Source organism: Mauremys mutica, chromosome 3, assembly GCF_020497125.1.
Source record: "Mauremys mutica isolate MM-2020 ecotype Southern chromosome 3, ASM2049712v1, whole genome shotgun sequence".
In the NCBI taxonomy this organism is placed as follows: Eukaryota; Metazoa; Chordata; order Testudines; family Geoemydidae; genus Mauremys; species Mauremys mutica.
In genome coordinates, this window is record NC_059074.1 from 206,295,693 (window position 1) to 206,323,655 (window position 27,963).

General features: G+C 39.0%; 1 protein-coding gene across 3 annotated transcripts in view; it reads left to right on the forward strand.

The window, feature by feature from the left end:
- Positions 1–27,963, forward strand: part of KIZ (kizuna centrosomal protein) — a 94,251-nt gene that overhangs the window by 44,800 nt on the left and 21,488 nt on the right. For all 3 annotated transcript variants that reach the window (XM_045011795.1, XM_045011796.1, XR_006578501.1), the window contains 5 exons: positions 786–920; positions 4,577–4,741; positions 9,721–9,871; positions 17,669–17,834; positions 18,909–18,974. In XM_045011795.1, the coding sequence (XP_044867730.1) occupies positions 786–920; positions 4,577–4,741; positions 9,721–9,871; positions 17,669–17,834; positions 18,909–18,974 (683 nt within the window). The remainder of the gene's footprint in view (positions 1–785; positions 921–4,576; positions 4,742–9,720; positions 9,872–17,668; positions 17,835–18,908; positions 18,975–27,963) is intronic.

Genomic DNA, 27,963 nt, shown 5'->3' on the forward strand with positions numbered 1-27,963 from the left:
AGGTCAGGATGACAACATATATCAGGAAGTGCAAATGTGCCCAGCCATCTTGTTGCCAATTTCACTGACCCTGGTAGCCATTGAAGTCCTTGTGAAGCTCTCTGTCATCTGTGGATGAGAAGTGCTGTATAGGCATAAAAGGATTATGGATTATAGATTTTGATTCTGGGTTATAATTATGGATTTTTATTCCTTATGTGGCCAAGTCTACAGCGGTCTCTAAAAACTAGAGCAAAGCACTGTTTTCTGTGAGGTTGGCAGGAACACAAAGGCAGCCCCTGAAAACAGGGACATGCATTCACCCTAATTCAAAATAAAACACACATTGGTGCTATTGAAACATGGCGTCCAAAGTGTACCGAGACAACTGGCAGAAATGTAAAAGAATTGGTGGAGTTCAAGATTTTTTTTTTCCTTTTTCTACAGAGCTACAGCAATATTGTTTTTGCTGAAAGGTAATTCTCAGTTTCTCTAGCAATATAAATGTAGATTTAGCGCTTTTCTAAAAAGCTGTTTATGTAGTATTCTCTTTCATATCTGTTTTTCCTCTTACCATATTCATTTACTTTATTTTGGGAGTCTGTCTGAGTTCTGTCTTTTTTGTCAAGACTTTTAACTTTTTTGTAAACCTCTTAGTGTGAGTGAAAGATTAAAATAAGGATACAAATCAAAATATTTTAGAATTTGCTCAAAGGCAAATTCTATCTAAATGTATACATATATTTGACTTGTGCTCAGTAGAATGCAGTTTTAAAAGCTTTAAAACATTGTTTATCTGTCTTCAGGGATTGTTTGTCATTTGAAGGATTCTCCCATTTACTCCAGTTCATAGAAGATTTGGTGGCGAAAGCAGCACCTGAATGCTTGGCTTTATACCAAAGTGAAACCATAAGTTCGGCAGAAATGAAGAAGCTAATAAGGTTGGTGCAACTTTCATTTGTTCTACTCCAACAAAACTCTAAATTAAAAAGTAGAAATTAGAAATGGATAGTATTTCCTCTTCCCCAGTCCCATCTCATTTGTATTGGCCTCTTGCTTTAGTGTCCCTAGCTGTAACATCTATAAATAAAATTTTCTTTAAACTGTTTGTTGGCTACTAGCTTTGAATTTGGCTCTGGTGACTGGAAGCTGTTGCCCCTGGCAGCTATTCAGTGATCTTTGAGATATAAGCTGGTGGTCTGTGGTCTTCATTCTGTTGGTGAAAAGGAGCAAAGAGAGAAGGACCTCCTCCAATCCGACATCTACAGTAGTTAACAAAAAAACACACTTCTGATGTCAGCAAAAAGCTGAAATATGACTTTAGGAATCCCGGCCCACCAAATAATTTTAATAAATAAGGGCTCTACTCAGCCTAAATGTTCAGAAGGTTACTCTAGCCCTTGGAAATGGCCATTAGTGCTGGGATTAGTGTAAAAAGTGATGATACCTCATTCTTCTTTCTAGGTTGGCAGCAGAAAATGCACCAAAAGCCAAACAGTAATGAAGAATGTATGTAAATAGTGGTATGATATTGTCCTGTGCCTGTCTGCAGCTATGAAACACATCGTTTGGCACTTCACTATGTCTACAAAAGCAGGCATTGGGAGTGAAAGGTCTTTATTGTATTTATTAAAGATTGGCATCTTTAATTAAATGCTGCCATAAAAAAAGATCTGTTTATTTTAGGGAGTCATAAGGAAGGTTTCCAAAACAAGTTAGAATTATTTGCCCGTACAATGGGTATAATTAGAAATAGTTTCCTGCATCAACATGGTATTTACCTTCACTGTGGCAACTCTAGTAATCCGTATACTTATAACTATATTTAAGAATATAAGAGTGATGATACTGAGTCAGACCAATGATCCATCTAGCTCAGTGTCCTCTTGTCTTCTGACAGTGGCCAGTGCCAGGTCTTCAAAGGTAATGAACAGAACAAGGCATCCCTTGAGTGATGCATCCCTGGTCATCCAGTCCCTGCTTCCGGCAGTCAGAGGTTTAGGGACACTCAGAACATGGGGTTGCGTCCCTGATCATCTTGGCTAATAGCCATTGGTGGACCCATCCTCCGTGAATTTATCTAATTCTTTTTTTAACTTTGTTATACTTTTCGGCCATCACAACATCCCCTGGGAACAGGCTGACTGTGCGTTGTGTGAAGAAATACTTCCTTTTGTTTGTTTTAAACCTGTTGCCTTGTTAATTTCATTGGACAACGCCTTGTTCTTATGTTATGCGAAGTGGTAAATAAAACATATTTATTCATTTTCTCCATACCATTCATGATTTTATAGCCCTCTATCAGATCCCGCCCCCACAGTCATCTCTTTTCCAAGCTGAACAGTCCCAGTCTTCTTAATGTCTCCTCATATGGAAGCTGTTCCATACCCGTAATTAGTTTTGTTGCCCTTATTTGTAGTTTTTCCAATTCTAATGTAGCTTTTTTTGAGAGGGGGCAATCAGAACTGCATGCCTTTCAACGTGTGGGTGTACCGTAGATTTATATAGTGGTGTTATGATATTTTCTGTCTTATTGTTCATCTGTTTCCTAGTGGTTCCTAACGCTGTTAGCTTTTTTGACTGCCACTGCACATTGAGTGGATGTTTTCAGAGAACTATCCACAAGATTCTTGAGTGGTTACAGCTAATTTAGACCCCGTCATTTTGTATATATAGTTGGGATTATGTTTTCCAATGTGCATTACTTCCTATTTATCAACATTGAATTTCTTCTGCCATTTTGTTGCCCAGTCACCCAGTTTTGTGAGATCTCTTTGTAACTCTTCGCAGTCAGCCTTGGACTTAACCATCTTGAATAATTTTGAATTGCCTGCAAACTTTACCATCTAACAGCTTACCCCTTTTCCTAGATCATTTATGAATATGTTGAACAGAACTGGTTCCAATACAGATTGCTGCGGGACCCTGCTATTTACCTGTCTCCACTGTAAAAACTGACCATTTATTCCTACCCTTTGTTTCCTATCCTGTAACCAGTTACTGATCCATGAGAGGACCTTTCCTCTTATCCCATGACTGCTTACTTTGCTTAAGAGTCTTTGGTGAGAGACCTTGTCAAAGGCTTTCTGAAGTATACTATATCCACTGGATCACCTTTGTCCACACACTTGTTGACCCCCTCAAAGAATTCTAATAAATTGGTGAGACATGATTTCCCTTTGCAAAAGCCGTATTGACTCTTCCTCAACATATTGTGTTCATCTATGTTTGATAATTCTGTTCTTTACTGTAGGTTCAACCTAATTGCCTGGTACTGAAGTTAGGCTTACCAGCCTGTAATTGCCAGGATCACCTCTGGAGCCTTTTTTAAAATTAATGTTACATTAGCAATCTGCCAATCAGCTGGTACAGAGGCTGATTTAAGCTAGCGGTTCTCAACCTTTCCAGAGTACTGTACCCCTTTCAGGAGCCTGATCTGTCTTGCATACCCCAAGTTTCACCTCACTTTAAAAACAACTTGCTTACAAAATCAGACATAAAAATACAAGTGTCGCAGCATGCTATTATTGAAAAATGGCTGACTGTCTCATTTTTACCAAATAATTATAAAATAAATCATTTGGAAAATAAATATTGTACTTACATTTCAGTGTATAGTATATAGAACAGTATAAACAGGTCATTTTCTATATGCAATTTTAGTTTGTATTGACTTTGCTAGTGCTTTTTATGTAGCCTATTGTAAAACTAGACAAACATCTGAATGACTTGATGTACCTCCTGGAAGACCTTTGTGTATCCCCAGGGGATGTGTACCCCTGGTTGAGAACCATTGATTTAAGCAATAGGTTACGTAGCAGAATTAGTAGTTCTTCAATTTCATATTTTAGGTCCTTCGGCACTGTTGAGTCATATTGTCTGGTCCTATGACTTATTACTGTTTAATTTATCAGTTTAACTACTGTTGATGTCGAGGCCCCAGTCCTGCTAACACTTATGCACATTCTTAACTTTATGAATGTGAATAGGCCCATTGACTTCAGTGGCACTACTCATATGCATAAAGTTAAGCACACATGTAAGTGTTTGCATGGTCCCACTGCAACAGAGGGTATTGAAATTTGTGTTGTTTCAATCTTAATAGTTTGCATCCAGTCTTTTATCTCCCAAAAAACAGCTGGTGGGTATATTTTATTGCATCCAGGATTCACAAAACTGTCAAGTGACAAAAGTTATTGCAAGAACTAATCTTGATATAATCAACAATATAAAACTTTACCTTTTTAAAGATTGGTTGATAGGTTGGTTTAGCTCACCTGGAATATTCATGTGGTGTTTCTTGTCATGGGAATAATTATTTTTCAGGTGTAATATCCACAGCCAAAGGGCATTAAGGAGTTAAAAAGTTGGATTTGATCCCTGGGTTTTTTAAAAAAAATCTTTTTCTAACTATATCACTCTATTTTATGTCTTTGTCAAGAGAGATTGTCATGGCTGCATTTTTATGTCTAGATTATATTACTGATTATTATTCCATAAACCATGAGAATTATTGCAGATTCTATATCCAAACCTATTTTAGCTGTCTGTCTGGGCTTAAATAAACATTTCATGCAGCACCTGTTTTATTTTATAGCTTTTGTAATCAAACTGGCAATTTGAAAGAGGAAGACCTTGAGGCATGTGAAGCAGTTGTCCTTCATCAGCTTCAGGGATTGTTGCAGAACACATTGAATGGATGCCTCTTACCTGAGAAAACACTTAATGACAGAGGTAGATCTACAGATGAAAAGCAAGTCAGGTATCATAGTCACAAAACTAATGCAATCATACAATTAATGTTCTTACTCTTTGTCTGAATTTGTTTCTGAATGTTTCACGAAAAGAAAGCAGAATATAGGTCAAATCCTGAGTGACATTAAAATTTCAGAATTCCAAGAGGTGATCTACACACACTTCAATATCCGCCATGTGATTCAAGCATTCTAAATTAGCAGATTATGCCGATTTTTTTTACTAGTCAGTTTTTAAAATCACTTCAGTTGAGCTCTTCTCACTAAAAGGTTGTGCACCTATTTGCTTTTTACATGTAAAGTGTAAAGTTTTTTTCTCGTTCTAAATGAGACATTATGTAGATTTAGCTCTGCCTGCCATTTGCATCAAAGAGAGACATGTGGCTAAAATCCACTGGTCAACTTCAAAATGTACCATTAAAATATGTCAATTACATGATACACTTCCCTCACCTAGAAAGGTAGGTGAACTGACTTTCAACAGCAGAAAGCTGCTCTTTGGTTTGCCTCATCATCATAGACTCTGCACTGTCAGGGAGAAGACTTGCACTGGATTCCCAGTGTATTGCAGCCTGGGCTGCGAGTTGATTGAATTTCTCAACAGTGACTCCTTTTGCTGATTGAGGAATAGTATTAAACTTCAAAGGGATTTCATATACTTGTCCTTTATAGTTTGAAAGGCGAGTGATTGCAATATGGAACCACGAGGATGTGGGATATAAATCTGAGGAGTAAATAAGGGTTCTTACAAAGATGCAGAAGATGCATCTTTCTGGGGAGGAGAAGAGGAGGGAAACGCAGCTACTTCTAACAGAGTGCTCAGTGTCTGGTTTATATGCTGTATCTGAAATACTATACAAAGTATCTTTCTAAAAAGCAAGATACATACACATACATAATCTGGTAATTCTGTTGAGAGCCCAGGTTGTGAAACACATGGCCAGCATGGAGACATTTATTTGTGTCCCAGAAAACATGGTGCATTATTATAATCATTCACTTTGCAGTGAAAGTTAGAATTAAATGGTGCAAACTGTCTTGTATCCGAAGAAGTGGGTATTCACCCACAAAAGCTCATGCTGCAAAACGTCTGTTAGTCTATAAGGTGCCACAGGACTCTTTGCTGCTTCTACAGAACCAGACTAACACGGCTACCCCTCTGATACTTGTTTCAGTTATAAACTTCTGTTTTTCATATGTTTATGCCAGTTTTTAATAAAAACACATTTTTGGGATGAAACTATTTGTTTGCTCTTGGCTTCAAGCTGAATTAGTTTGGAAACTGTGAGGAAAATTCTATCAATCATAATTTGAGTTAAATAGAGGAAATAATACTAGTTTCACTTTTAAAAAAACAACAAAACACTTCTTTATTAGACTAGACAATTAAAATTGACTGAAATTTGAAACTTAATTGGACGTAGCCCTCAATGGTGAATAGTGTCTTTGCTGGATTTGTAAAAAATGGTTTGAAATTTAACAAAGTTATGATCATATTAAAACTTTGTGCTGAGTATGCACATTTACAAGTGTGTACTTTCAGGTAGACTCACTGCCCCTGTGTGCTGCGCAGGATGCATGCACTTAAATAAACAGATGAAGGGAATAGCAGTTGGTCTGTTTAGCATCTTCTTATATGGAGATATACCAATCTCCTAGAACTGGAAGGGACCCTGAAAGGTCATCAAGTCCAGCCCCCTGCCTTCACTAGCAGGACCAAGTACTAATTTTGCCAGGGCCGCCCAGAGGATTCAGGGGGCCTGGGGTCTTTGGTGGCGGGGGCCCCCCGCTTCAGTTGTAATTCGGCGGCGGGGGGTCCTTCCGCCCCGGAGCGGAAGGGGCCCCCGCTGCCGAATTGCCACCGAAGAAGCTCCAGGGGCCCAAGCCCTGCAAGAGTTTTCCGGGGCCCCTGGAGTGAGTGAAGGACCCCGCTCCAGGGGCCCCAAAAACTCTTGTGGGGGTCCCTGTGGGGCCTGGAGCAAATTGCTCCACTTGCCCCCGGGTGGCCCTGAATTTTGCCCCAGATCCCTAAGTGGCCCCCTCAAGGACTGCACTCACAACCCTGGGGTTAGCAGGCCAGTGCTCAAACCACTGAGCTAGCCCTCCCACTAAATTTATATTTTTGACCAGCTTCAAGTCCCTTATTCATTTTTCTCCTCTCACTCATGCCCCTTCACCCCCATCCCCAATAGAGTTTATTTGAATGTGTGATCGTGTTTCACAGATACTCAGGCTTTGTATTACAAATTTGAAATTCATGGTCCTCCATTGCATCCCTGATTGGCCAGTCTTTGTCCTCTCCTCCCCAGTTGTGGGTTGGGATTTAACGCCTATCCCTGGTTCCTTTAATGCAGAGGCTGGGATAACTAAATTGAAATTAAAATGGAACTTTATAGGAATGGACCTTAAAGGATGGACAGTTCAAATAAAAAAAAATGTAACTTCCCAAGAGAAATTTAACTCTGTCACGATGCTTTTACTGGTCTGTAGCAAGGACAACAGAAATAAAAAATATTAATTTAATTGCTTAACATATTATTATGATTTGTTTTTAGTATTTAAATATATAGTATAAAATCAACTCTATATGCCATGTGACTGAGTTAACATTGCTGGAGGAAACCTTTAGCTTTTGCATTCCCTGATTTTTATTGTAACTGTGAACCCTTAATGGTTAATTATTTTGTATATACTATTGTAGAAGTCTAGAATGTTTCCTTTTCATGCACATGCCACAAGGCAGGGGAAGGTTTCATTAGTGAGATCATTTGCTGGCACAGTAACGAAAACAGAACTCCCTCCTCATGCCTTACTCTTAACGGTTATGCCCTAATCTATAACATGAGTAAAGTTACAGGAATGCTTGTGTTTGCAGGATCAGGGCACTTATTAGCAGTGAAGTACCATTCATTTCACAGGATTTAGTTGTCCTTTGGAGACAGATACATCTCTGAGCTCTGATGTATCATTGCAGGATTTCCGAAGCTGTTTCTCAAGGAAATACACCTATAGCATTAAATGAAACTTGCCTTTTCTTGAATTTGTGAAATGTCTTTGGAATTGGAGCAATTTTTTTTAAATAATTTTTTTTTACCAGATGTAGTAGGGAATATTTTTCAATATATGGATTGTTGTGAAAAATGGAAAAGCCACTTTTGCTCAAAAATCCCTGTAAGTGTGGATTTTGAAAAAGCTGCTGGAGAAAGAGGTGTTCCTTATTAGGCTGCTTAGTAGGGTAAGCAAAGTATTATTAGGGCCAGTTAGTTGCAGAAGGGAAATAGAACTCAAAACCTCCTGGCTCCCAGCACCACACTTAATCCAGTATACCATGTGACTAGGAATATTTGTAAAGTGTGTATCAGTGCAGTAGAATGTTGCTAATTTATAGTAATGACTGGAAGGTCTATTATGGAACACTGAATTTTGCAAATTACCAAGTAAGATGTAAGGGACCAGGGCATAGGTGGTGTGGCTTAGCAATCACAGCTGGGTAGGGGTCCGCACATCAGGGATGGTAGTTGGTGGGCGGGGGTCAGAGGAATCATTAGAGCTGGTATTAGGAAGCAAGGGTTGGGGTCAAAGTCAGGCCAGGGTTGGAGACGGGAGACCAGAGGTTGTAGTATTAATAAGAGTGGGACTTTTCACCTTGGAAAAGAAACGACTAAGGGGGGATATGATAGAGGTCTATAAAATGATGACTGGTGTGAAGAAAGTAAATGAGGAAGTGTTATTTACTCTTCCTCATAACACAAGAACTAGGGGTCACCAAATGAAATGAATAGGCAGCAGGTTTAAAACAAACAAAAGGAAGTATTTTTTCACACAACGCACAGTCAACCTGTGGAGCTCCTTGCCAGAGGATGTTGTGAAGACCAAGACTATAACAGGGTTCAAAAAAGAACTAGATAAGTTCATGGAGGACAGGTCTATCAATGGCTATTAGCCAGGATGGGCAGGGATGGTGTCTCTAGCCTCTGTTTGCCAGAAGCTGGGAATGGGTGACAGGGGATGGATCACTTGATGATTACCTGTTTGTTCATTCCCTCTAGGGAACCTGGCATCGGCCACTGTTGGAAGACTGGATACTGGGCTAGGTGGACCTTTGGTCTGACCCAGTGTGGCCGTTCTTATGTTCTTATATGTACCAGGCTGGAACTGGTAGGCAGGAATCGGGGTCAGAGTCAGGCCGGAGTAGTGACCGGGGATCATAGGTAGTACTAAGCTAGAGTCAGGGTCAGGCTTGGATCAGAGACCATTGATCAGAAGACCAGATGAGGTCTGGAGTTGCACCAGGCCCCAAATCTGTGGTGTTGACCAGCAAACTTCTTGGGGCACCTTCCAGAGTTAAATAGGGTTGCTGGCCAACCAGAGGGCTGCAGGATACTGTCATGCTGGGTCCCTTGGGCTGTACTTCCTGCAGCACCTATTCTCCACAGTGCACCCTGGCTGTGGCTCAGCATGGCCTCCCAGAGGCACTGTGGGAAAGTCAACCATCCCAAGCTCTGCAGACTCAGGTTCTAGTCCCTGCAGCCTTACGTAAGTGAACAAGCTCCATAAAGCCTCAGTAAAGCATCTCACAGTCATGCACATTGACAACTATACTCTAGTTTTAATAATCTCTGATAGTTCTATGTAGTGTATTATTAAATGTACCCAAACTATGGCAACATCATTGATTATGTGAGCACTAATGTTAGTGCACGAAGGAAGAGGTAATCAGAATAAAAGGAGTTTATATTCATTTCATCTAAATTTGTAAGACAGGGAGGGCAAGGATTTGTCAAGTGTAAAGGGACAAAGTCTGTAGACACAGAAATGTTATTTTCCACTCTCCATGAGGATATTACAAATTGAGTTTTTAAAAAGTAGTTAATATCTCATTGATTATACTGCACTAAACAAAAAGATATGAATAGTGTGGGCTGATTTTACATTTTATTGACACCCTATGTCTGTCATATTTACTGCATGTATGTCTGTTTTCCAGGCCTGATGTACCATTGGATTTTGCCATGTTATGGGAACGTTTGTGCAAACACATTTTGTTCTTGAAAAAACACCATGTTTTGCTGAAGGAAGAAGTAAAAGAGATGTTTGGAACATTACTGATTTCAGGAAAAAATGCACAAGGTCGCCAGGTTAGCACTCATGATCATTCAGCAGTTTTGCTTACTGGTAATCAAACTGTTCATGTGTGCGCGCACAAATGTGTGTCTGTGGCCACAGCCTGAGGTTTTGGAGAAAAATAGAAATAAAAAATTATTTTGTTGCAAAGCCTTTTTAGACTTACAAATGGACATCAGCTGTCACAGTGGTCCCCTACCATGATTCTTGTGATCAGTGATCACTACTGTGAAAGTTTAATCTTTACTCTTTTGCTCTTTCCCTTTCCCACTTGTGCACTGATGACAGCTATTTAGAAATATGCATACATTTATAGGAATAAGCAATATTTGTATAAGCACCATTATACCTGTATAGCAGTGGCCACTTGTACCACTTTACCCGTACCAGTTTCTAAACCATTATGTAGAAGCAGCAAAGAATCCTGTGGCACCTTATAGACTAACAGATGTTTTTGCAGCATGAGCTTTCGTGGGTGAATACCCACTTCTTCGGATGCAAATACCCACTTGCATCCGAAGAAGTGGGTATTCACCCACGAAAGCTCATGCTGCAAAAACATCTGTTAGTCTATAAGGTGCCACAGGATTCTTTGCTGCTTCTACAGAACCAGACTAACACGGCTACCCCTCTGATACTAAACCATTATGGTTCAAGTAGTGCAAAAATTATTTAGAAAAGCCCCAAGGAAGCTGCAGCTTTATCAGCTATCACATTTTTGTCTTACCCTTTTTCATTTTAAAAAGAAACACCAGGAAATTCCATACCAAAAAATCAGTACTTTAAAGTTGCAAGAATCAAGAAATGCCAAATTATATAACCACTTCCTGTTGTTTTCTCAGGACCTCTATCTTGTTCCATGTACTATCTATTTATAAATGTATGCCTTTGTTTGTAATCTCAGCAGAAGAAAAATATATAAGGTGTAAATCAGTGGCAATGTCTATGTAGTAAATCATACTGGAGGAAAAACAAACAAATATAAGTCACTAACCCCATCTGACATTTCTTTAAAAAAAACCGAGAATGTCAGAAAAAAATTGCCATTCTTAATCAGACTCTGAGATAGTTGAAAGGTGTTTTGAGAGAAGAAAGAGGGAGTCTCCATTTATTTTCTTCATGGAATAAAGCATTTTAAAGAATTTCTTCAAGTTTTTCAGTAGGGCATCAGTATTCCCCAGCCCCCCCAACATCCATATTTTAAATTAAATAGATGTGCAGTAGTGAAACCAGGAAAAAAATAATCACAAGCCCATTGTATCTCATTGTTCTCTGTCCATCAGTCTCTCTAGATTAATAGTTTTTCATCATGAGTGATAGCTTTTTTCTTTCTTAAAATAGCATTGTAATGCTTGGTATACTAAATTTATATGGACAATTTTACAAACAAGGCCATTGTGTACACTTTTAAAACTTTTATATATATGGTTATAAACCAGCTCCCTGTAAAAAGAGCTGGCAGTTTGATGGACCAGATACTGCCCCTACCAATCCTACCACAAATTTCGAGTAAATGGGCTTTGCACAGAGCCGTAAGAGGGGATAGAAGAATAGAAACCCCCGCCCCAGCCTGGCAGCTTGGATTGGACTAGCTGTGTGACAGCTGGGCTGTCACTGAGCCCAAGAGCCGTAGTAATAGTTGGGGCTCTTGCACACCCTCTGCAGGGAAAGTGTAGTTACTTTCATACCCTGCGTGGTTTTCCCTCTGTGCAGGGGAGCATTGCTGGTTCCATCTGTGACTGAGGCTTTCTGTCCTTGCTGGCAAGGACATGGTGGCATTTGTCTGTATGTTGTGGTGACTTTTTAAAATTTAGTATTAATCATATGTAGCTGTTACATAATGCTTTGCATCTGTTGATCACAAAGCTTGTTACAAAAGAAGGTGAGAATCATTATCCCCACTTTACAGATTGGGAAATGGACACAAAGTTACGTGCCTAAGCATCCACAGCAGGCTAGTGTCAGATCAAGGAACAGAACCCAGGTCTCCTGACCTAGCGCTATCTGCTAAACTGGACTGTTTCCTCAAGAGGAGATGGATCATTATTGTCATCCAGGGTATCTCTCTTCTCTACCTTTAAATTATGAGTTTATAACAAGACTTTTTTGCATGAATCCACAATCCAAAATCAGCCCTTTGCACATCACAGAGAGCAGGTATATTATGAAGGGTTAATCAGATTTAGATTTGTAATCCAATTTTTTTCGTAGATAGTTCATAGCTCAAAAAATAAACTGAACAAATAATTTACAAATCTTGGTTTTTCCCCTCATTTATGCAGTTTCCAGAGGTAACTGATTTTTTTTTATTTCAGTAAAATCATGACCCAAACAATAATGTGTAATATTTTGGTACCTTGGATCTATATTTTAAATTGTAGTCAAGGTAATTGTACAGAGACCCAGTCAAGGGATGTATCTTTGAACTGATGATAAATATATTTACCATCTTTGTGGAGCTACTCTTACACCTTTTATATTTGGTTATAGCATTGAGGAAGATATTTCAATGAGGCTAGAACATTGAGTGTATGATGACAATCAGGTGAGAATTTGAATAAAGATAGTAAAGAAAAAAGGATTTATATTTAGAGTTAAGTAACATAAGAACTTTATTGCTCAACATATGCACTATAATCTGTTTGCTGTTGTGTTACACTGGTACCCATGTGTACATGCATTTATTTTTGTATTATATCTACTAATCAGGATAAATTCTCAAGGGAATTTATCTTCAGGATAGATTTACCTTGGAAACCTCTTATTTACAAGGAAATTGCACAGGACAATAGGCTTCCATGCAGTAACCTGTATAAATAAGGATAAAATACAAAGGCACACAGCTCATTAAATAAAACACATATGTTAAAGCTAGTTGGATTCCTGGAAATATTTAAACAACCTGCTATTAAATTCTTTAGAATAGAACACATTTTATGCTAAATGTTTATCCCGCCTCTACACACGCACCTGCATTTTAAAGTACAAATATCTACATGTTGAAAAAAATGAAATATTTGCACTCAGAAATTCCAAATGGACAAAAAGAGGCCAGGTGGAGGTGTGATTTAATTACTTTGCCCATTATGTGCACTTAAGGTTCTTAATTATTAGGACTTTAAGATTAATACAGTTTTCAGGCCATTTTTGAAGTTTTACTGTGCTGACAGATGAAGATTCCACCAAACCATACATTGCTGGCTCCATGTATTGCACTGTGATGTTTTGTCACAGCATGGCTAAAACATCCAAGAGCATGAAAAGCCCTATCAGCATTCCAAACGTGCATATAAATCCACTTATGGAGGAACCCCATGAGCAGAGTGGGGAATGCTTTAAATAAGCATCCTGAACTTAAGGAGATTCCCATCAGTCTCTGTACCCCTCCATCACACAACCAGCCCGCTCCTTATTCAACAGGCCTGATGGTCTCAGAAGTGTTTGGCTGTGACCAGTAAGCCTAATTTCCCTTCTATCATTGTCAGAAGGCAGATGTCGTGACCTTCTGTTTTGACATATTCTCTTCCTCTCCTTCTCCTTTCCCCAACCCTAGGTTACCTTTGTCCAGTTCCTCCATGTGGTCTCCTCCACTCAAAAAGCTGTGGAGTGTCCCTATTCCTTCCTGCCTGTAGTGTTGCCTGGATTCCTTCCTTTCTCTCTTCTCCGCCCCTCGCATGTCTTACCATCCATTTCTTTGTCTCCCTCCCTGTCCCTTGCCATGGATGTTTCCTCTTTCATTGCTATATACTTTGAGAATACCTGATGCTCCTTTTGTGGTTTTAGGGCTAGTTGTAGGAAGTTTTCCTCAGATGGGACTCTCCCTTTTTCTTTTGGTGGTCTTTGAGGGCATCTTGACCTTGAAACTTTAGGGTTTGACTTATGAAAGAAACTTTCTAAAAAGTATTTCTGATAGAGTTCTTCATACTCAGTTACACTCCAGTAAATATAGAAACAATGCAGCTTATTTTAGAACATGAGCCATCTTTTTAGCCTGATGTAGATCCTACCAGACTTTGGTTAAGAAGGCCTTTCTCCAGACAAGCTGGAGACCCTAATAAGGGTGTGAGGGTTTGGTCCCTGCTGGTCCATGCATCAGCCCTTGTGCTTTCTGAGATTTCATTGTGGGATGTCTGATGGGAAGCCATCCCATTTTATCTGGATTCCTAAATGTAATATTTAGTTTCCATTTACTGCTTGTGAATGATAATTTGGAATGGTTTAACAGTACTTTACCAGAGGCACGAAAAGTCACGTGAAGGAAGAAGGCCATATTGGTAAAAAAAACAAACAAACAAAAAACCCACTTGGTTTAAAGGGGAAGTGAAGGCAGCTACAAAAAATAATTATATAATATTAACATATGGAAGAAAGGGGGAGTTGAATATAAATAAGAAGTTAGCAATTGTAGGAAATTGATAAGAGAAGTAAAAGGACACAAGAAATCTATGTCCAGTAGAGTTAAGGACAATAAGAAGGAATTTTTAGAAATATATATTGGGAACCCAGAGAATCTAACAATAGTATTCATCCATTACTAAATGGAAAGAGTAGAATTATTAATAATAATGTAGAAAAGGCTGAAGTGTTCAATAAATATTTGTTATGCATTTGAGGAAAAAATAGATGACATAGTTATCTCATATGATAGCACTCTTTCTATTTGTCTACTATCCCAGGAGTATGATAAGCAGCAGCTGCTAAAGTAAATGTTTTTAAATCAGCAAGTCCAGATAAATTGCATCCAGGAGTTTTAAAAGAGCTGACTAAGGAGCTCACTGAAGCATTAATGTTGATTTTCAATAAGTCTTGGCCCAATGTGGAAGTTCCAGAAGACTGGAGGAAAGCTAGTGTTGTGGCAATATTTAAAAAGGGTAAACAGGATGATGTAGTTAATTTATAGGCCTGTTAGTCTGACATCTAACCCGGGCAAGATAATGGAGTGGCTGATACGGGACTCGATTAATAATGAATTAAAGGAGGTTAATATAATTAATGCCCAACCAACATGAGTTTATGGCAGATAAATTTAGTCAAATTTGATATCTTTTTTTTTTATGATATTACATGTGTGGTTGATAAAGATAAAGGTGTTGATGTAATATACTTCTACAAGGCATTGAATTAGTACTCATGACATTTTGACTTTAAAAAACTAGAAAGATCTAAAATTAACATGGCACACATTAAATTGTGGCTAATAGGTCTCAAAATGTAATTGTAAATGGGGAATCATCATTTGATGGGTGTGTTTCTAATAGAGTCCCACAAGGATTGGTTCTTGGCCCCGCAGTATTTAACGTTTTTATTAGTGTCTTGGAACAAAACATAAAATCATCACTGATAAAATTTTCAGATGACACAAAAATTGGGGGAGTGGTAAATAAAAAGAGGACTGGTTGCTGATATAGATTGATCTGGATTATTTGATAAACTGGGTGCAAGCAAACAATATAGGTTTTCCTGTGGCTAAATGTGTACATCTAGGCACAAAGAACTTGCCATACTTCTATGATAGGAGACTCTGTCCCTGAGAGCAATGACTCTGAAAAAGATTTGGTGGGATAGGGGGAAGAGAAGGGATAGGTAATAATTGGAGATATACCAATCTCCTAGAACTGGAAGGGACCTTGAAAGGCCATTGAGTCCAGCCCCCTGCCTTCACTAACAGGACCAATTTTTGCCCCAGATCCCTAAGTGGCCTCCTCAAGGATTGAACTCAAAACCCTGGGTTTAGCAGGCCAATGCTCAAACCACTGAGCTATCTGTCCCACCCCTAAAGAGCTCAATCTTACTCATCTTAACAAAGAAGGTTAAGAGATGACTTGATTAGCCTATAAGTATTTACATGGGGAATAAATATTTAATAATGGGCTCTTCAGTCTAGCAGAGAAAGGTATAACATGGTCCAATGTCTGGAAGTTGAAACTAGACAAATTCAGACCAGGCATAAGGCATACCTTTAAAAAAAAAAAAAACCAGTGAGAGTAATTAACCACTGGAACAATTTACCAAGAGTCATGGTGGATTCTCCATCACTGACCATTTTTAAATCAAGATGGGATGTTTTTCTAAACATTAAGCTCCAGGAATTATTTTGAGGAAATTCTGTGGCCTGTGTTATACAGGTCAGATTAGTTGATCACAGTGGTCTCTTCTGGCCTGGAATCTGTGATGGTGCACATGTCCATCAGTAACAGCATAGAATATATTACTGATAGAACCTTTATGTCAGTTGACTTGCTTCTGATATAATACATTAGATTTGCATTGTGATGGACTCTAAATTGGAAACAAGTCTGTCTTTTCAATAATAAAAATATTTTGTGACCCTGGCTATATAACCTAATTTATTTTTAACATTAACAAAAAGCAATCACTTAGAATTTCCCTGATTTGTGTTAATGTGCTTTTGTTGTTTTCATGTATTGAAATCCTGTGCATGAGGTTAATTTAAAAAACAAAACAAAACCTTCATTGAAAGTTATTTGCTTACGACTCAAAAAGAGCCATTGTGGTCTCTTGGGTAAATAGTGGATTAAGAAAAAAAGCAAATGAGTAATATTTACCTATGGGACCTGAGTGATTCCAGTTGGAGCCATTCCATTCTCACAGGTAAACATATAAAGAAAGTCACAAAATCTAGGATTATTTCCATGAGACATCAGTCCAGATCCTTGGAGGTTCTCTCATTTATTGAACCATTAGATAATTAGAGCTTGAATCTAGTAAGATTTGCAGAATCAGGCCCCTGATTTGCACACTATATAATAAAAATCCTTAACAGATGGAGGGAGGAAAAAATAGAAACAATGCTCTATATTGATAAAAGGTTCATTTGAAAATACTGCATAAATTGTTATTTGCTTGTGTGTGTGTTGTGTACTTGATTTTAAGTTTTGGATCAAATCCATTTTTGAGTTATACAACCAAAAATTAAAAATATGTAAATTTCCATTTTAAAAAGCTTTTAATGCTCAGAAATAACTTTTTAAAAAAATCGCTAAACTTGCTTCTAGAACGTTGCTAGTTGCTTTTAGCTCGGAGATATGTTTTTTGGCAATTATAGCCTTCTGGGAAAATGTAGGTTTTAATTAAAGATAGAAAAAGCAAAAAAGAAAGCTAATACATCCTTAACTATAGAGATATGAATGGTGCTGCTGAAATACAGATGAATACACAAGACAGAATAAACTGTCTGGGGACAATCAATAATACTGTACGTTTAGAGCCTGAACCGAAGCCCATTTAAATAAGTGGAAAGACTCTCATTGACTTCAGTGGGGTTTGGCTCAGGTCCTTCAGCCCCAAGTACATTGGGTTAGGTATAGTTTTACCTAGTCTTATTTTATTTGTGGTTTAGAACAATTTAGGTAAACTCTGGGCATGGTCTGCCTGGCCAAAGTGGATGAGGAAAAATGCTTCAAAACCCAGTTAGTCTGAACCAATTTTAAAATATTGTAATGGTGTTTCTGGCCTAGCATAGGTGATGGCACATTGTATTTTCTTTCCTTGATGGGTAACTCATCAATGACAAAACACTGATGATTTCTGGAAAATGTATTGCTTAAAAAAAAAAAAGGTGTTGTAAGTTTGTGTTAGGAATTAAATTAAACTATGAAGTAAAGTAACAGCAATTTAACTCAGAGATAATTTAATATCTAACAACAAATATCCTGGCAACAGATTATATTGTTAAGTAAAGATTAACCTTCATTTATGTTGAAAAATAATGTAGTTCTGAGACTAAGGATAATAGCGTGCTGTAGTTATTTTTACATATTTATTGACTTTATTTATTTTAAATGCTGTAGGTTACACAGTTATTGAGAGAGGTCCTTCCGGAAGAGTATGGTGATAGGTCATCTATTCATAGTAATGAATCATCTTACCGCTTGCCATCAATTCTAAATGACAATGGGGAAATAAAGCAAACAAAACATGCTCAATGGCTTGACAGCATTGGTACAAGGGAACAAGGTAACTAGTGTTAAAAGAGCCACAGAAACAAATGCATTCAAAGTTATTGTCTTCTCGGTGTCTCAAGATATATGTATAAAATGTAATACCAAAGTCTGTAGAAAACTGTGTGTGTTACTGCAGTTCTGAGGAATTAACAAATTTCTTTTTTGTATTTACCGTGGGGTAATATAACATGCTCAAATGTCCACTAGTAGTAATTATTATTTCTGTTCACTTATTTTAAATGAGCATTCTATAATGATTAGATTTCTATTTTTCCTTTTTAAAGGTAAGTTAGAAATGTAAGCCCTGTGTTGAAATCTGTCTGCCATTTATAAAACACATTTTGCCATATCAAAATTTAGGTAAATATTGTTTACTTATAAACCCAGATTGGGGAATAGACTTTTTTTTTTCTTTTTTCATTTTTGGAAATGAAAAATCCATGACAAGAAAAGCTGCATTGCATTTTCGAAGTTATGAATTGAATACGTTTATAAAAGTCTGGTTAATATCTTTAGTTAAAGAAAAGTCATATAACATAGTCTCTTGCAATGACTAAAATATGGTAACTTGCTTGGTATGCATTCAGAGCATTCCTTACATGAAAGACTAAAAGAGACAGGCAATTAGGATGCCGTCCTCTTTACACAGCAAACATAAACAAACAGAGTTAGATCTCCTAAATTCCTGCTAGCCTGACCCAGGGAGGAGAGAGATACTTTGATTTAAACTAATTAATTTTCCAGTATAATGTATACTATTGCTCTTGGACTATTGGGCAAGACTGTAGTGTTTATAGGTTTTGGGTTTTGTTGTTGGTTTTTTAAAAATCTCATCAGGACTTACATTATTTAAGATATTTGGTTAGCTCACTGCTTTCTCTGGAAGCTACACAGAGACACAGTAGCATCATATTTGACTAAAGTTCACAGTAGGCTCCTCTTTTAAGAACCGTAATGGACAGTTTAGATCAATAAATAAGAGATAACAAAAGTGAAAAATTAAAGGGAATAGGGCTTAAAAGAAAACAAACCAGTCTGATCATTGTGGCTTTGAAATGTGTTTTCATTATTGTGTGTTCACATACAGAAGTCACAAGCTGGTGTGAAGATGAGAGCAAGGAAGAAAGCTTGGCAGAAAAGATTCCTATTACAGGTAAAAGTAATGGCTGCATAATAGCCTCAAATACAGTATTCAACTTTATTATATAATCAAAACATTGCATTTCAGTGGTTTGTGGATCCACTAATAGTGAGTAAATTCTGCTACTACATACTGAGCACAGAGATTAAACATAAGATCATAAAGTACACGCTTATGTTAACATAAACCAAGATGGAAAAATAACAGTGCCTATTTAATTCCTTGTAATCATGTTATACATTTAAACCATGTGAATATCCTCTGTCATTTAGCCTTTGAGGTCTTAGTATCGGTGTTACAAAGGTCAGTCTCCATGGGGAAGATCCAGTAATTATATGGCAAACTACAGATGTTTCTGATTTGATTCTTTTCTTTTCTGTAGTAATTGAACGTGTATCATTAGAATAAGAGCAGAAAAAACTGTGCTAGACAGGAAATGCTGCTTGTGCCTCTGTTATAAAGGCTGTCTGGTAATTTAAACATTTTATCAATAAGGTTTATCAAGACGTGCTAAGATCTCCCTGTAGCAGCTGTATTATGCTTGTTTAGATGGAATTTGAAAAATATCATTACTTTTTTAGTTTGAAGGTATCAATAGCATACACTAGTATTCAGGACAGAACTCTGTATTTGTAATCTGTCTAAATGTATTACCTTATTTTGTAAAGTGTGGACTACTTCATTATAAATTCAAGTGTATGGCTCAATGTTTATGCAGGTGTATATACAATGATATGGAGGTGATGAGGCATACATGTGCATATACAATATTTGTTGGTGGTTTTCTGGCTTGTTTTTTTAAATATAAAAACAGTGTTCTTTCATAAGGAGAACAACTCATGCTTCTGTGGAGGTTTTTTTTACATTTCTTTTGTGAACCCTGTTTTATAGCTCAAATATAAAGACTTACTCCTTGTATTCTAGGATTTCACCCTAAGAGTGGTTTCCCTTTATTAAACAAACAAATTAAAGGCATACTTTGACCTTTTTCCACTTTGGAGAGAGGGGAAAATACCTAAGCTTACTGGCTTTGTGTGCTGTTTTTCCTGTCCTGTATCCAAACATGGCTTTGTTTTTTAACAGAATAACTGAACTGAATTTTAGAGAGGAAAAAACACACAGTTTAGGAACCTTCAACTTTAACAGAATTAATGTGTAGCCTCAAAATGACAAATGCACTTTGAAAACGTGGGTGGGTGGTTAGTTAAACCTACTAAGATCCACGTTCTGAGTTCACTGTTTCTCCTGAAAAGAGTGGATGATATTACTAACACATAGACCAGTGTAAAGAATGGTCATTTTCTCTATGTAATTACATCACTAATAACTCCTTGAGGAGAACACAGAATCCTGAATTTGCATCTTAGTAGTTTGAGAACCTTTCAGTTTACTTTTCAGTTTCTTTTCATTTTAAGGTACATTCGATGTGAGGTCTGAAACGCTTTGTACAATAGATTCCTCTGGGGTAAAGGTGCCTTCTAAGTACCATCCTATTTAAAAGACTCTCTTGATTGGGGTCCAGTCTTGCATACTACTGACCCAAGTGTGGAGTCAAAGTGCTAGCATCCAGCACTCCAGGGGGCACTGGGTAGATCAAAGACTGGGCTGCTGTGCTGCAAGTGCAGGCAAAAGCAGACGTACCTCTTTGTGCAAGCAGACACCCTTTAGGTTTTTCTTATTAAATGTTCGTGTCAAATATAAACAAAAACAAATATTACTATTTCTCTCTTTGTGAAACTACTGAGAAGCTTTAATCAATATTCAAATACTAAAATACTGGAAAAATCATTTTAATAAATTGACCCCTGTGCTTTACAATCAGTTCATGCCGATTGATGCCTTGCTTTCCACGCCAGTTCCAGTGTGATTTCGTCAACTAGTGTTCTGTCATTTTCTCAAAGCATGAGATATGCCATTTGAAAGCTAGGTTACTTCTTTCAGATGTGATACATCTTCAACCCATGATCTGCCACAGGTTTCAGTTGTCCTTTGTTGATTTCCTGACCCTCCTGTTAGTTTGTTAATAAAGTACCTGTAAGTTTTGTCTGTCTGCTTGTCCTTTTATACTCCAGGCTTTGTGGCCCTGGAACACTGAGCCCACTTGATGCTTAGACTAGAATTTTCAGACTGGTTTTACGAGAAAAAATTTTGAGCTCAGATTAACCTTTTTTTAATGGTTCATGTCTCTGATACTTTGTTACAGTTTTTCTGTACTACCTATACTGAGCTTAATGCGTCCAAGCTCAGTCTTGAACACTCAATTCACCACTTTCCGATGGGGGTTCATTGCAACAAGGTGTTGAGACCTTAGAAGCACTTGAGGCTTTGGGGAATCATTGTAGCTCTTGATGGTCTTTTTGCCCTTACTGCCAATATTGAGAGGAGGGGCTTCAGCGTGTTTTTTATGAAGTCTGTGTTGAAACTTCATGGTTACCTGACAAAGCTCCCGGGCAGTTCTATTTTATTCCTCTTGTTCTGCTTTTGTTCCAAAATGTTCTCTTCGCCCTTGCCACCTGTGAAGGAGCGTCTGTGGCTTCAGGAAGATGAGAGTGACTGCTATATACTCTGGCTTGGAGTCAAGCGTGATGTATATGGGTGCTAGGGGTTACCCAGAGATAATCTGTTTTCATGAGGAGCACCTTAAGCCTCCTAGTGGTAACCTGAAAGTGCTTCATAGGATTCGTCTTTTAAACAGAGGCCTCAGTTGTTCTGCTCCGCTGAACAATTGGACCTAACTTCCCAATAGGACCAGCCGATCCACTTCAACTATCCACATTGAATCTAAGATCTCCTAAGTGTGTAAATGCTTTGATACCATCAGCACATTGCCACACCAGGGTGATGGTGCTGAGCTCTGACTCAGTTAATGAGGCATCACTTCCATGAAAGTACCAAATACAGAAGGTACCATGTGAGAGCCAGACACCTTCCGATGCATCACTGTAGAAGCTCCAAACTGGAGCTGCAGGATACTCCTCTCCAGGTGTAGCAATTAGAGACTAAGTTAAGGAATCTTGATACCTTGTTGAGTGAACTGTTAAGTGCTTTAGGTTCCCTAGTTTTAGTATCGCCGAAATAATAGTACCATCTCAATACCATGAGAGCACCATCAGAAATTGCTGGCCAGGGCACAGAAATCGATTCATCAACTCAGGCAGAGTCATTCTTTGTGCCAAGACCCGTTGGACCATGAGACTGAAAGTCTTTCTGCAGCTGGTGTTGATGCTTTAGAGTGGGATGAGGGGTATGTTTCTGAAGTTAATGAGTGCTCTTTGGACACGGATGAAGCTGTTTTTATCTCTACAGCAAAAGATCAGCAAAAAAGTGACTCTGCTCTAATGGGTTTGTTTTTCTAGCAACTTTTAAAGATGCTAACTAAGACAAATGGACTTCATTTAGTTACTGTCCAGGTACCTCAGGTGCCAAGACTGACTAGTACCTTGATGAGGAGCCCACTTTGAATGGGATTGCTGTGACTTCCCATCCTATTCTTCATGAGTTTGCTGGAGAACTTTTGAAAGGTGCCTTGGATCTCCTTCCCTTGTCCTGGTTGATTGGGGAAAAAATATTCCTTATCTGAGGACACTTCCAGCTGTATCTTCCACTCCGCACACACATTCGTGATTGAGGTAGCTATTGCCAATGGGAAGAACAGTTGAACTCACAGCAGTGTGCCAAAACCCTGAACTTGATGATGGGATTTGTTTGATAATCAGGTTTACTATTCTGCAGCTACTACCAGGCCTGTGTGATCAAAGGGCAGATCAAGCTAGGAAGGAAGTTGTTGATCTGTCTTGGCAATAGGTAAAATCATACTTTGGTGTGAACGATAGTTATCAGAGCTGCTTCCAGGCCCATCAAGATAAATTTGGGGCCTGGTACACCATGTTCGCGGAGGCCCCATCCCCTCCCATTTCACCCCTACTATACACTGAGCTTTAGGGCTGATGGGTTAAATAACAGACATTACAGATGTTTTGGGGGCCCTGATTCAATTGTCACCCCTTCCCACACTACATGTCAGAGCTGGCTGCTTCCTCAGGATTAGATGCCCAGAAGTATTCATGTTTGCAACAGATTCAGAAAAACCTTGAGGGCCTTCCGTTCCTTTTAGAACATAAGAATGGCCATATTGGGTCAGACCAATGATTCAGCTAGCCCAGTATCCTTTTCCAACAGTGGCCAATGCCAGATGCTTCAGAGGGAATGAACAGAACAGGGCAATCATCAAGTGATCCATCCTGCATCATCCAGTCCCAGCATCTGGCAGTCAGAGGCTTAGGGACACCCAGAGCATGGGGTTCCATCTCTGACCATCTAGACTAATAGCCATTGATAGACCTATTCTCCAGGAACTTAGCTAATTCTTTTTTGAACTCATTGGCCTTCATAGCATCCCCTGGCAACAAGTTCCACAGGTTGACTGTGCATTGTGTAAAGTAGTACTTCCTTTTGTTTGTTTTAAACCTCCTGCCTAAGAATTTCATTTGATGTCCCCTGGTTATTGTATTATGGAAGGGGTAAAGAACATTCCCTTATTCATTTTGTCCACACTATTCATGATTTTTTAGACCTCTGTCATTTCCCCCCTTAGTCATCTCTTTTCCAAGCTGAAAAGTCCCAGTCTTTTTAATCTCCATATGCTTAATCATTTGTGTTGCCTTTCTCTGTACCTTTTCCCAATTCTAATATATCTTTTTTGAGATGGGGTGACCAGAACTTCACACAATATTCAAAGTTTGGGTCTATCATGGATTTATGTAGTGGCATTATGATATTTACTGTCTTATTATCTATTCCTTTCCCAGTTGTTCCTAGCATTGTTAACTTCTTTTACTGCTTCTGTACATTGAGCCAATGTTTTCAGAGAGCTATCCACAAGGACTCCAAGATTTCTTTCTTGAGTGGTTACAGTTAATTTAGACCCCATCATTTTGTATGTATAGTTGGGATTGTTTTCCAATATGCATTACTTTGCATTTATCAACATGGAATTTCATCTGCCATTTTGTTGCCTAGTCACCCAGTTTTAGGAGATCCCGTTGTAACTGTTTGCAGTCTGCTTTGGACTTAACTTTGAGAGATTAGGTCAAGGTTGCTTTTCAGAAGGCAATAGAGACTAAACCACTCAGTGTTCTCTGGGCTCGCAATGTCCTCATCCTTCTCCCATGAGGAAAGGAAAAGGCACCTGCTAAGAAGATGTCCGCATTCAGAGCTGCCCATTACCTCCAACATTTTTCTCAGGTCCTCTAGCTCAAGAGCAGTTGCAGAAACCAAAACAGACTAAGTCCCCTTTCTCAAGGCACCAGTAAACTAAATGGTTTTCAAAGGGTTCCATAGCAGTTAGCCAGTCAGCCATTCTCAGTAGTCTGCTGGAACCTTCATTTCAGAAGGAAGCTTCAAGCTGTCTGCCTCCGATGGCCCTAGTTATGATGGATGACTCTCACTTCACCCTGCTCTTCCTCCTGGAAAAACTGCTGTGCATCTATCAGGAAGTGATGCTGCATGAAATCAAATCTCTCCAAAGAGAGAGTGCCTCTCTTAGTGGCAAGCCCTGCGTTGTGGAGAAGATGTGAGCAATTCACCTGCCGCTCCATGACAGTAGAAGTGGGCTTTTTAAACCCTTCTCGAAAGGAGAAGATTGAAGGTTTTTACATTGAAAGTCATTTTCCTGAGAGCCTTGACTTAAGCTCACAGAGGGCCATGTTATAATACCCCTCTACTAAGTAGCTCCTTACTTCACTTGGACTTCAGAGGGACTACTTATGGCATAAGGTATTATACAGCACGAGCAAGCGAATCACAGCCTGGCCCAGAATGAGTAAACTTTCAGGTCTAATAGGGGCTATCTCCACTGCAAGAAAAAGACCTGCAGCATGGCCGCAGCTGGCTCAGGTCATATGAGACAGGCTCATGGGGCTAAAAATTGCAGTGTAGATGCTCTGGCTCAGGCTGGAGCCCAGGCTCTAAAACCCTGTGATGGGGGCAGGTCTCAGAGCCTGGGCTTCAGCCCAAGCAGCAATATCTACACTGCAGTTTTTAGCCCCGCAGCCCAAGGTGGCCAGGTTCCGACACTCGGCGCGGCAGGTTTTTCATTGCAGTGTGGACATACCCATAGTGACTGATGCATATTATATCAGGTTGTACAAGGATAAACTGGTGGATGCTATGGATTCATCCTCCATTCTAGTTTCTTTCCTAAAGATTTTCACCTTAGAGAGACTGTCAAATATAGGCTTTGTACTTTTTTTTTTTTTTTGGTGGCTGCTTTATGAAGCATATAAAAGGCTTGAAATATAGAGAATATTAAATCTGTTGTGCTTGGTTTTGCTGGAGACCTGCTTGGAGGTCTTGTTTGTGCTTTGTGAGCCAACTCTACACCTAATTGAAGGGCCAGGATTGAACAATCTTTAACAAAGATAGCGTCTCTCCCAAATGTTTGATTGTGTCTTTGAGTTAAATAGATATTAACAAAGATTCAAAGAGTCTGAATATAAATTACTTCCTGATTCCAGTCATCAGGTTTTACTTGTTGGCATCTTCAATGTCATAATCCTTCTGTTCTCCAGGTATCTTTACAGTCTTCCCAGAGAGAGACAAAAAGACCTGAATTTCTAATGTAAGAATAGGCAGGGGGGAAAAAATCTTTTTAAAAAAATAATTTTTTTTAGGCCTTCCTCTCACATCCTAAAGAAGATAAAAGGGCACAAATCCAATTTTGTTTTGCTTTTCAGGTTGTCTTTAATGAGCCAATCATCCTGCCAACTTTTTTCCCATGCCTGCACATCCTTCTTGGCGAGGTCCTTCTTTGAACGTGAAGTTAAAAGGTTCTTGGGGGTTCCAGTTGGAGTGGACTAATAAAGGCTTTAATAAGTCTTCCCAACTTTTGTTTCATTTGGTATCATTTCATTAGGAATCACTGTTATGAAAAGGTTCATGTGTAAATGACTGCGGATTGCATTTTTTTACTGTTGTGCTCTGACAGTCCTGCAGCGGGAAGGTCAAGTCACACATGCTATCTAGAGAAGTTTTGGCTGCTAGCTGCAGGGGTGTTTTGGCGCAAGGCCTGTGGGTCTTCCTACGTATGTTTGAGAAACACTGAAAGTATGAGCTTAGTTTTGACATCTAGGCAGAAATGCCTGTTAGATCTTGCAGTCTTCTCCCAAGTGTTTTGTTTTTTTCTCTCTCTCTTGGGATTTTTTGAATTGGCCAATCTTTGAAAGTTTTTGCTTTTGTGAGAGCATGTCCTTTAAGCTTTGTCAGTTTATGCTTCTTGTTATGATTAGAGGTATCTTATATCTCTCTTCATTAAAATAAAAAACCCACACAGATACTTTCATGTTTCTTTGTTGGGTATTGGCCTGCTTTTGGACACTGTTGAAGTGTTTTATCAGTGTTTTAATGCTGAGATTTCCTTCAGCTCTATATTCTCCAGAGAGTGAATCCTGTGATTGATATTTTTTTTAAAAGGGGAAATTATTTTCCTCTAAACTTTGCTTCTTTGAAGGTATCACATAAGATTCCTATTTGTGGACCCATTTCCCATCAGAGTTTTGGAAGTATTCTCACCCTGTGTGTTTGCCTCTCTCCCTCTCTCTCTGCCTTTATATTAAGGGAATTTAGTGCTTGTAAAAGGGTATTGGATTAACAACACTCAAAGTGCTCCCCACAAAACAGCACAGACAGCAGCTGCACGCATTGGGGAGCGGACTTCTACCAGGGTTAGGGTAGATAATAGTCTGTGGCGATTTAATCCTTGACTACACTTTTGAGACTACCAAAAATGTAACAATCACAATCAGTTGTGGTGGTGGAGGTTATTTAGATTGCGTTTGTGTAGCACCTAGCAAAGCGGAAGCCCAATCAAGCCCCCAAGTGCTACTGTAATATAAATAATAAATATAATAGTATATACATTATTATAGATCATTATATATGATCTATAATAATTAACAAGGTAACTAAAGCTGTAAGGTTTGTCAGTGGTTTCTGATAGTGTTCATTTCAAGAGATGATTAACTTTGAAGATGACTATTTAGATATCAAGATTGCTAACTGATATTGATCAAAGCATGCAGGAAAGGAGAAAGATAATCGGTTACCAAGAAGAACTATTGTAAGTGACTTCCCTTTGGGTACCCCAAGGGGGTGGAGATTGGTGTGTGGACACAGCTTGCTGAAATACCACTGCTTCCCCCACTCTTCCCCCCCCCCAATTTTACCTGCGTTTGTATGTAGTTTTAGTTAATGTTATTGCACAGTAGTGATGACCCCCATACACACCCTGGCTTTGCTGATCTAGTTTACAGTTTTATGGTAAGTATGAGTGAGGGTCGGGGAGTGTGTGTGTGTTTTGCTGAGAGATTGTGTTGATTTGTGCAGGCGGTGAATGAGGGGCGGGTGCTGTGGTGAGGGGCTACATGTGTTTGGGATTATTGTGGGTGGTGGTGGTGGTATGTGGGTGGTTTTGAAAAGCTATGGCAGTTTATTCTTTCCCTGTGTGCCTGGGGGATCTCCACTTCCCATGTACAAGAAAGGAGGGATTGGTGTCAGCCACTTCTGCAGCAGTGTCCCCCACCACCCTGCTCTGTGTGGGATCAGGAATCTGCACAAGGGGAGTGGCAAGCACAGCTGGAGGATATGAACTTTGTTCCCCAGCTGGGCCTCCATAGTTACACCAGAAAGGATAGGATAGCCCTAACCTTCCACAGCCCTCCCCACTTTAAAGGGGGTCTTGGGGAAGCTATCAGTTGAGGAGGTCCTGGTAGTGTGGCTTCCTTGGCGTGGCACTGACAGACTGGGGGCTCCAGGGATTCCATGTCCGGGCTGAAGCACAGAGCCTATGGAGGGGTGATCCCTGGCCTTCATGGAATCCCCAAGCATCAATAGTCTTTGAATTCTGTTGGGGGACAGAACATATATCCCACTCCTTCACCTCCCTAACCTTACAGAACAATTTGGAAAGAATTCCGTGTGGAGATGCTCTGTTTTCCTCCCCATT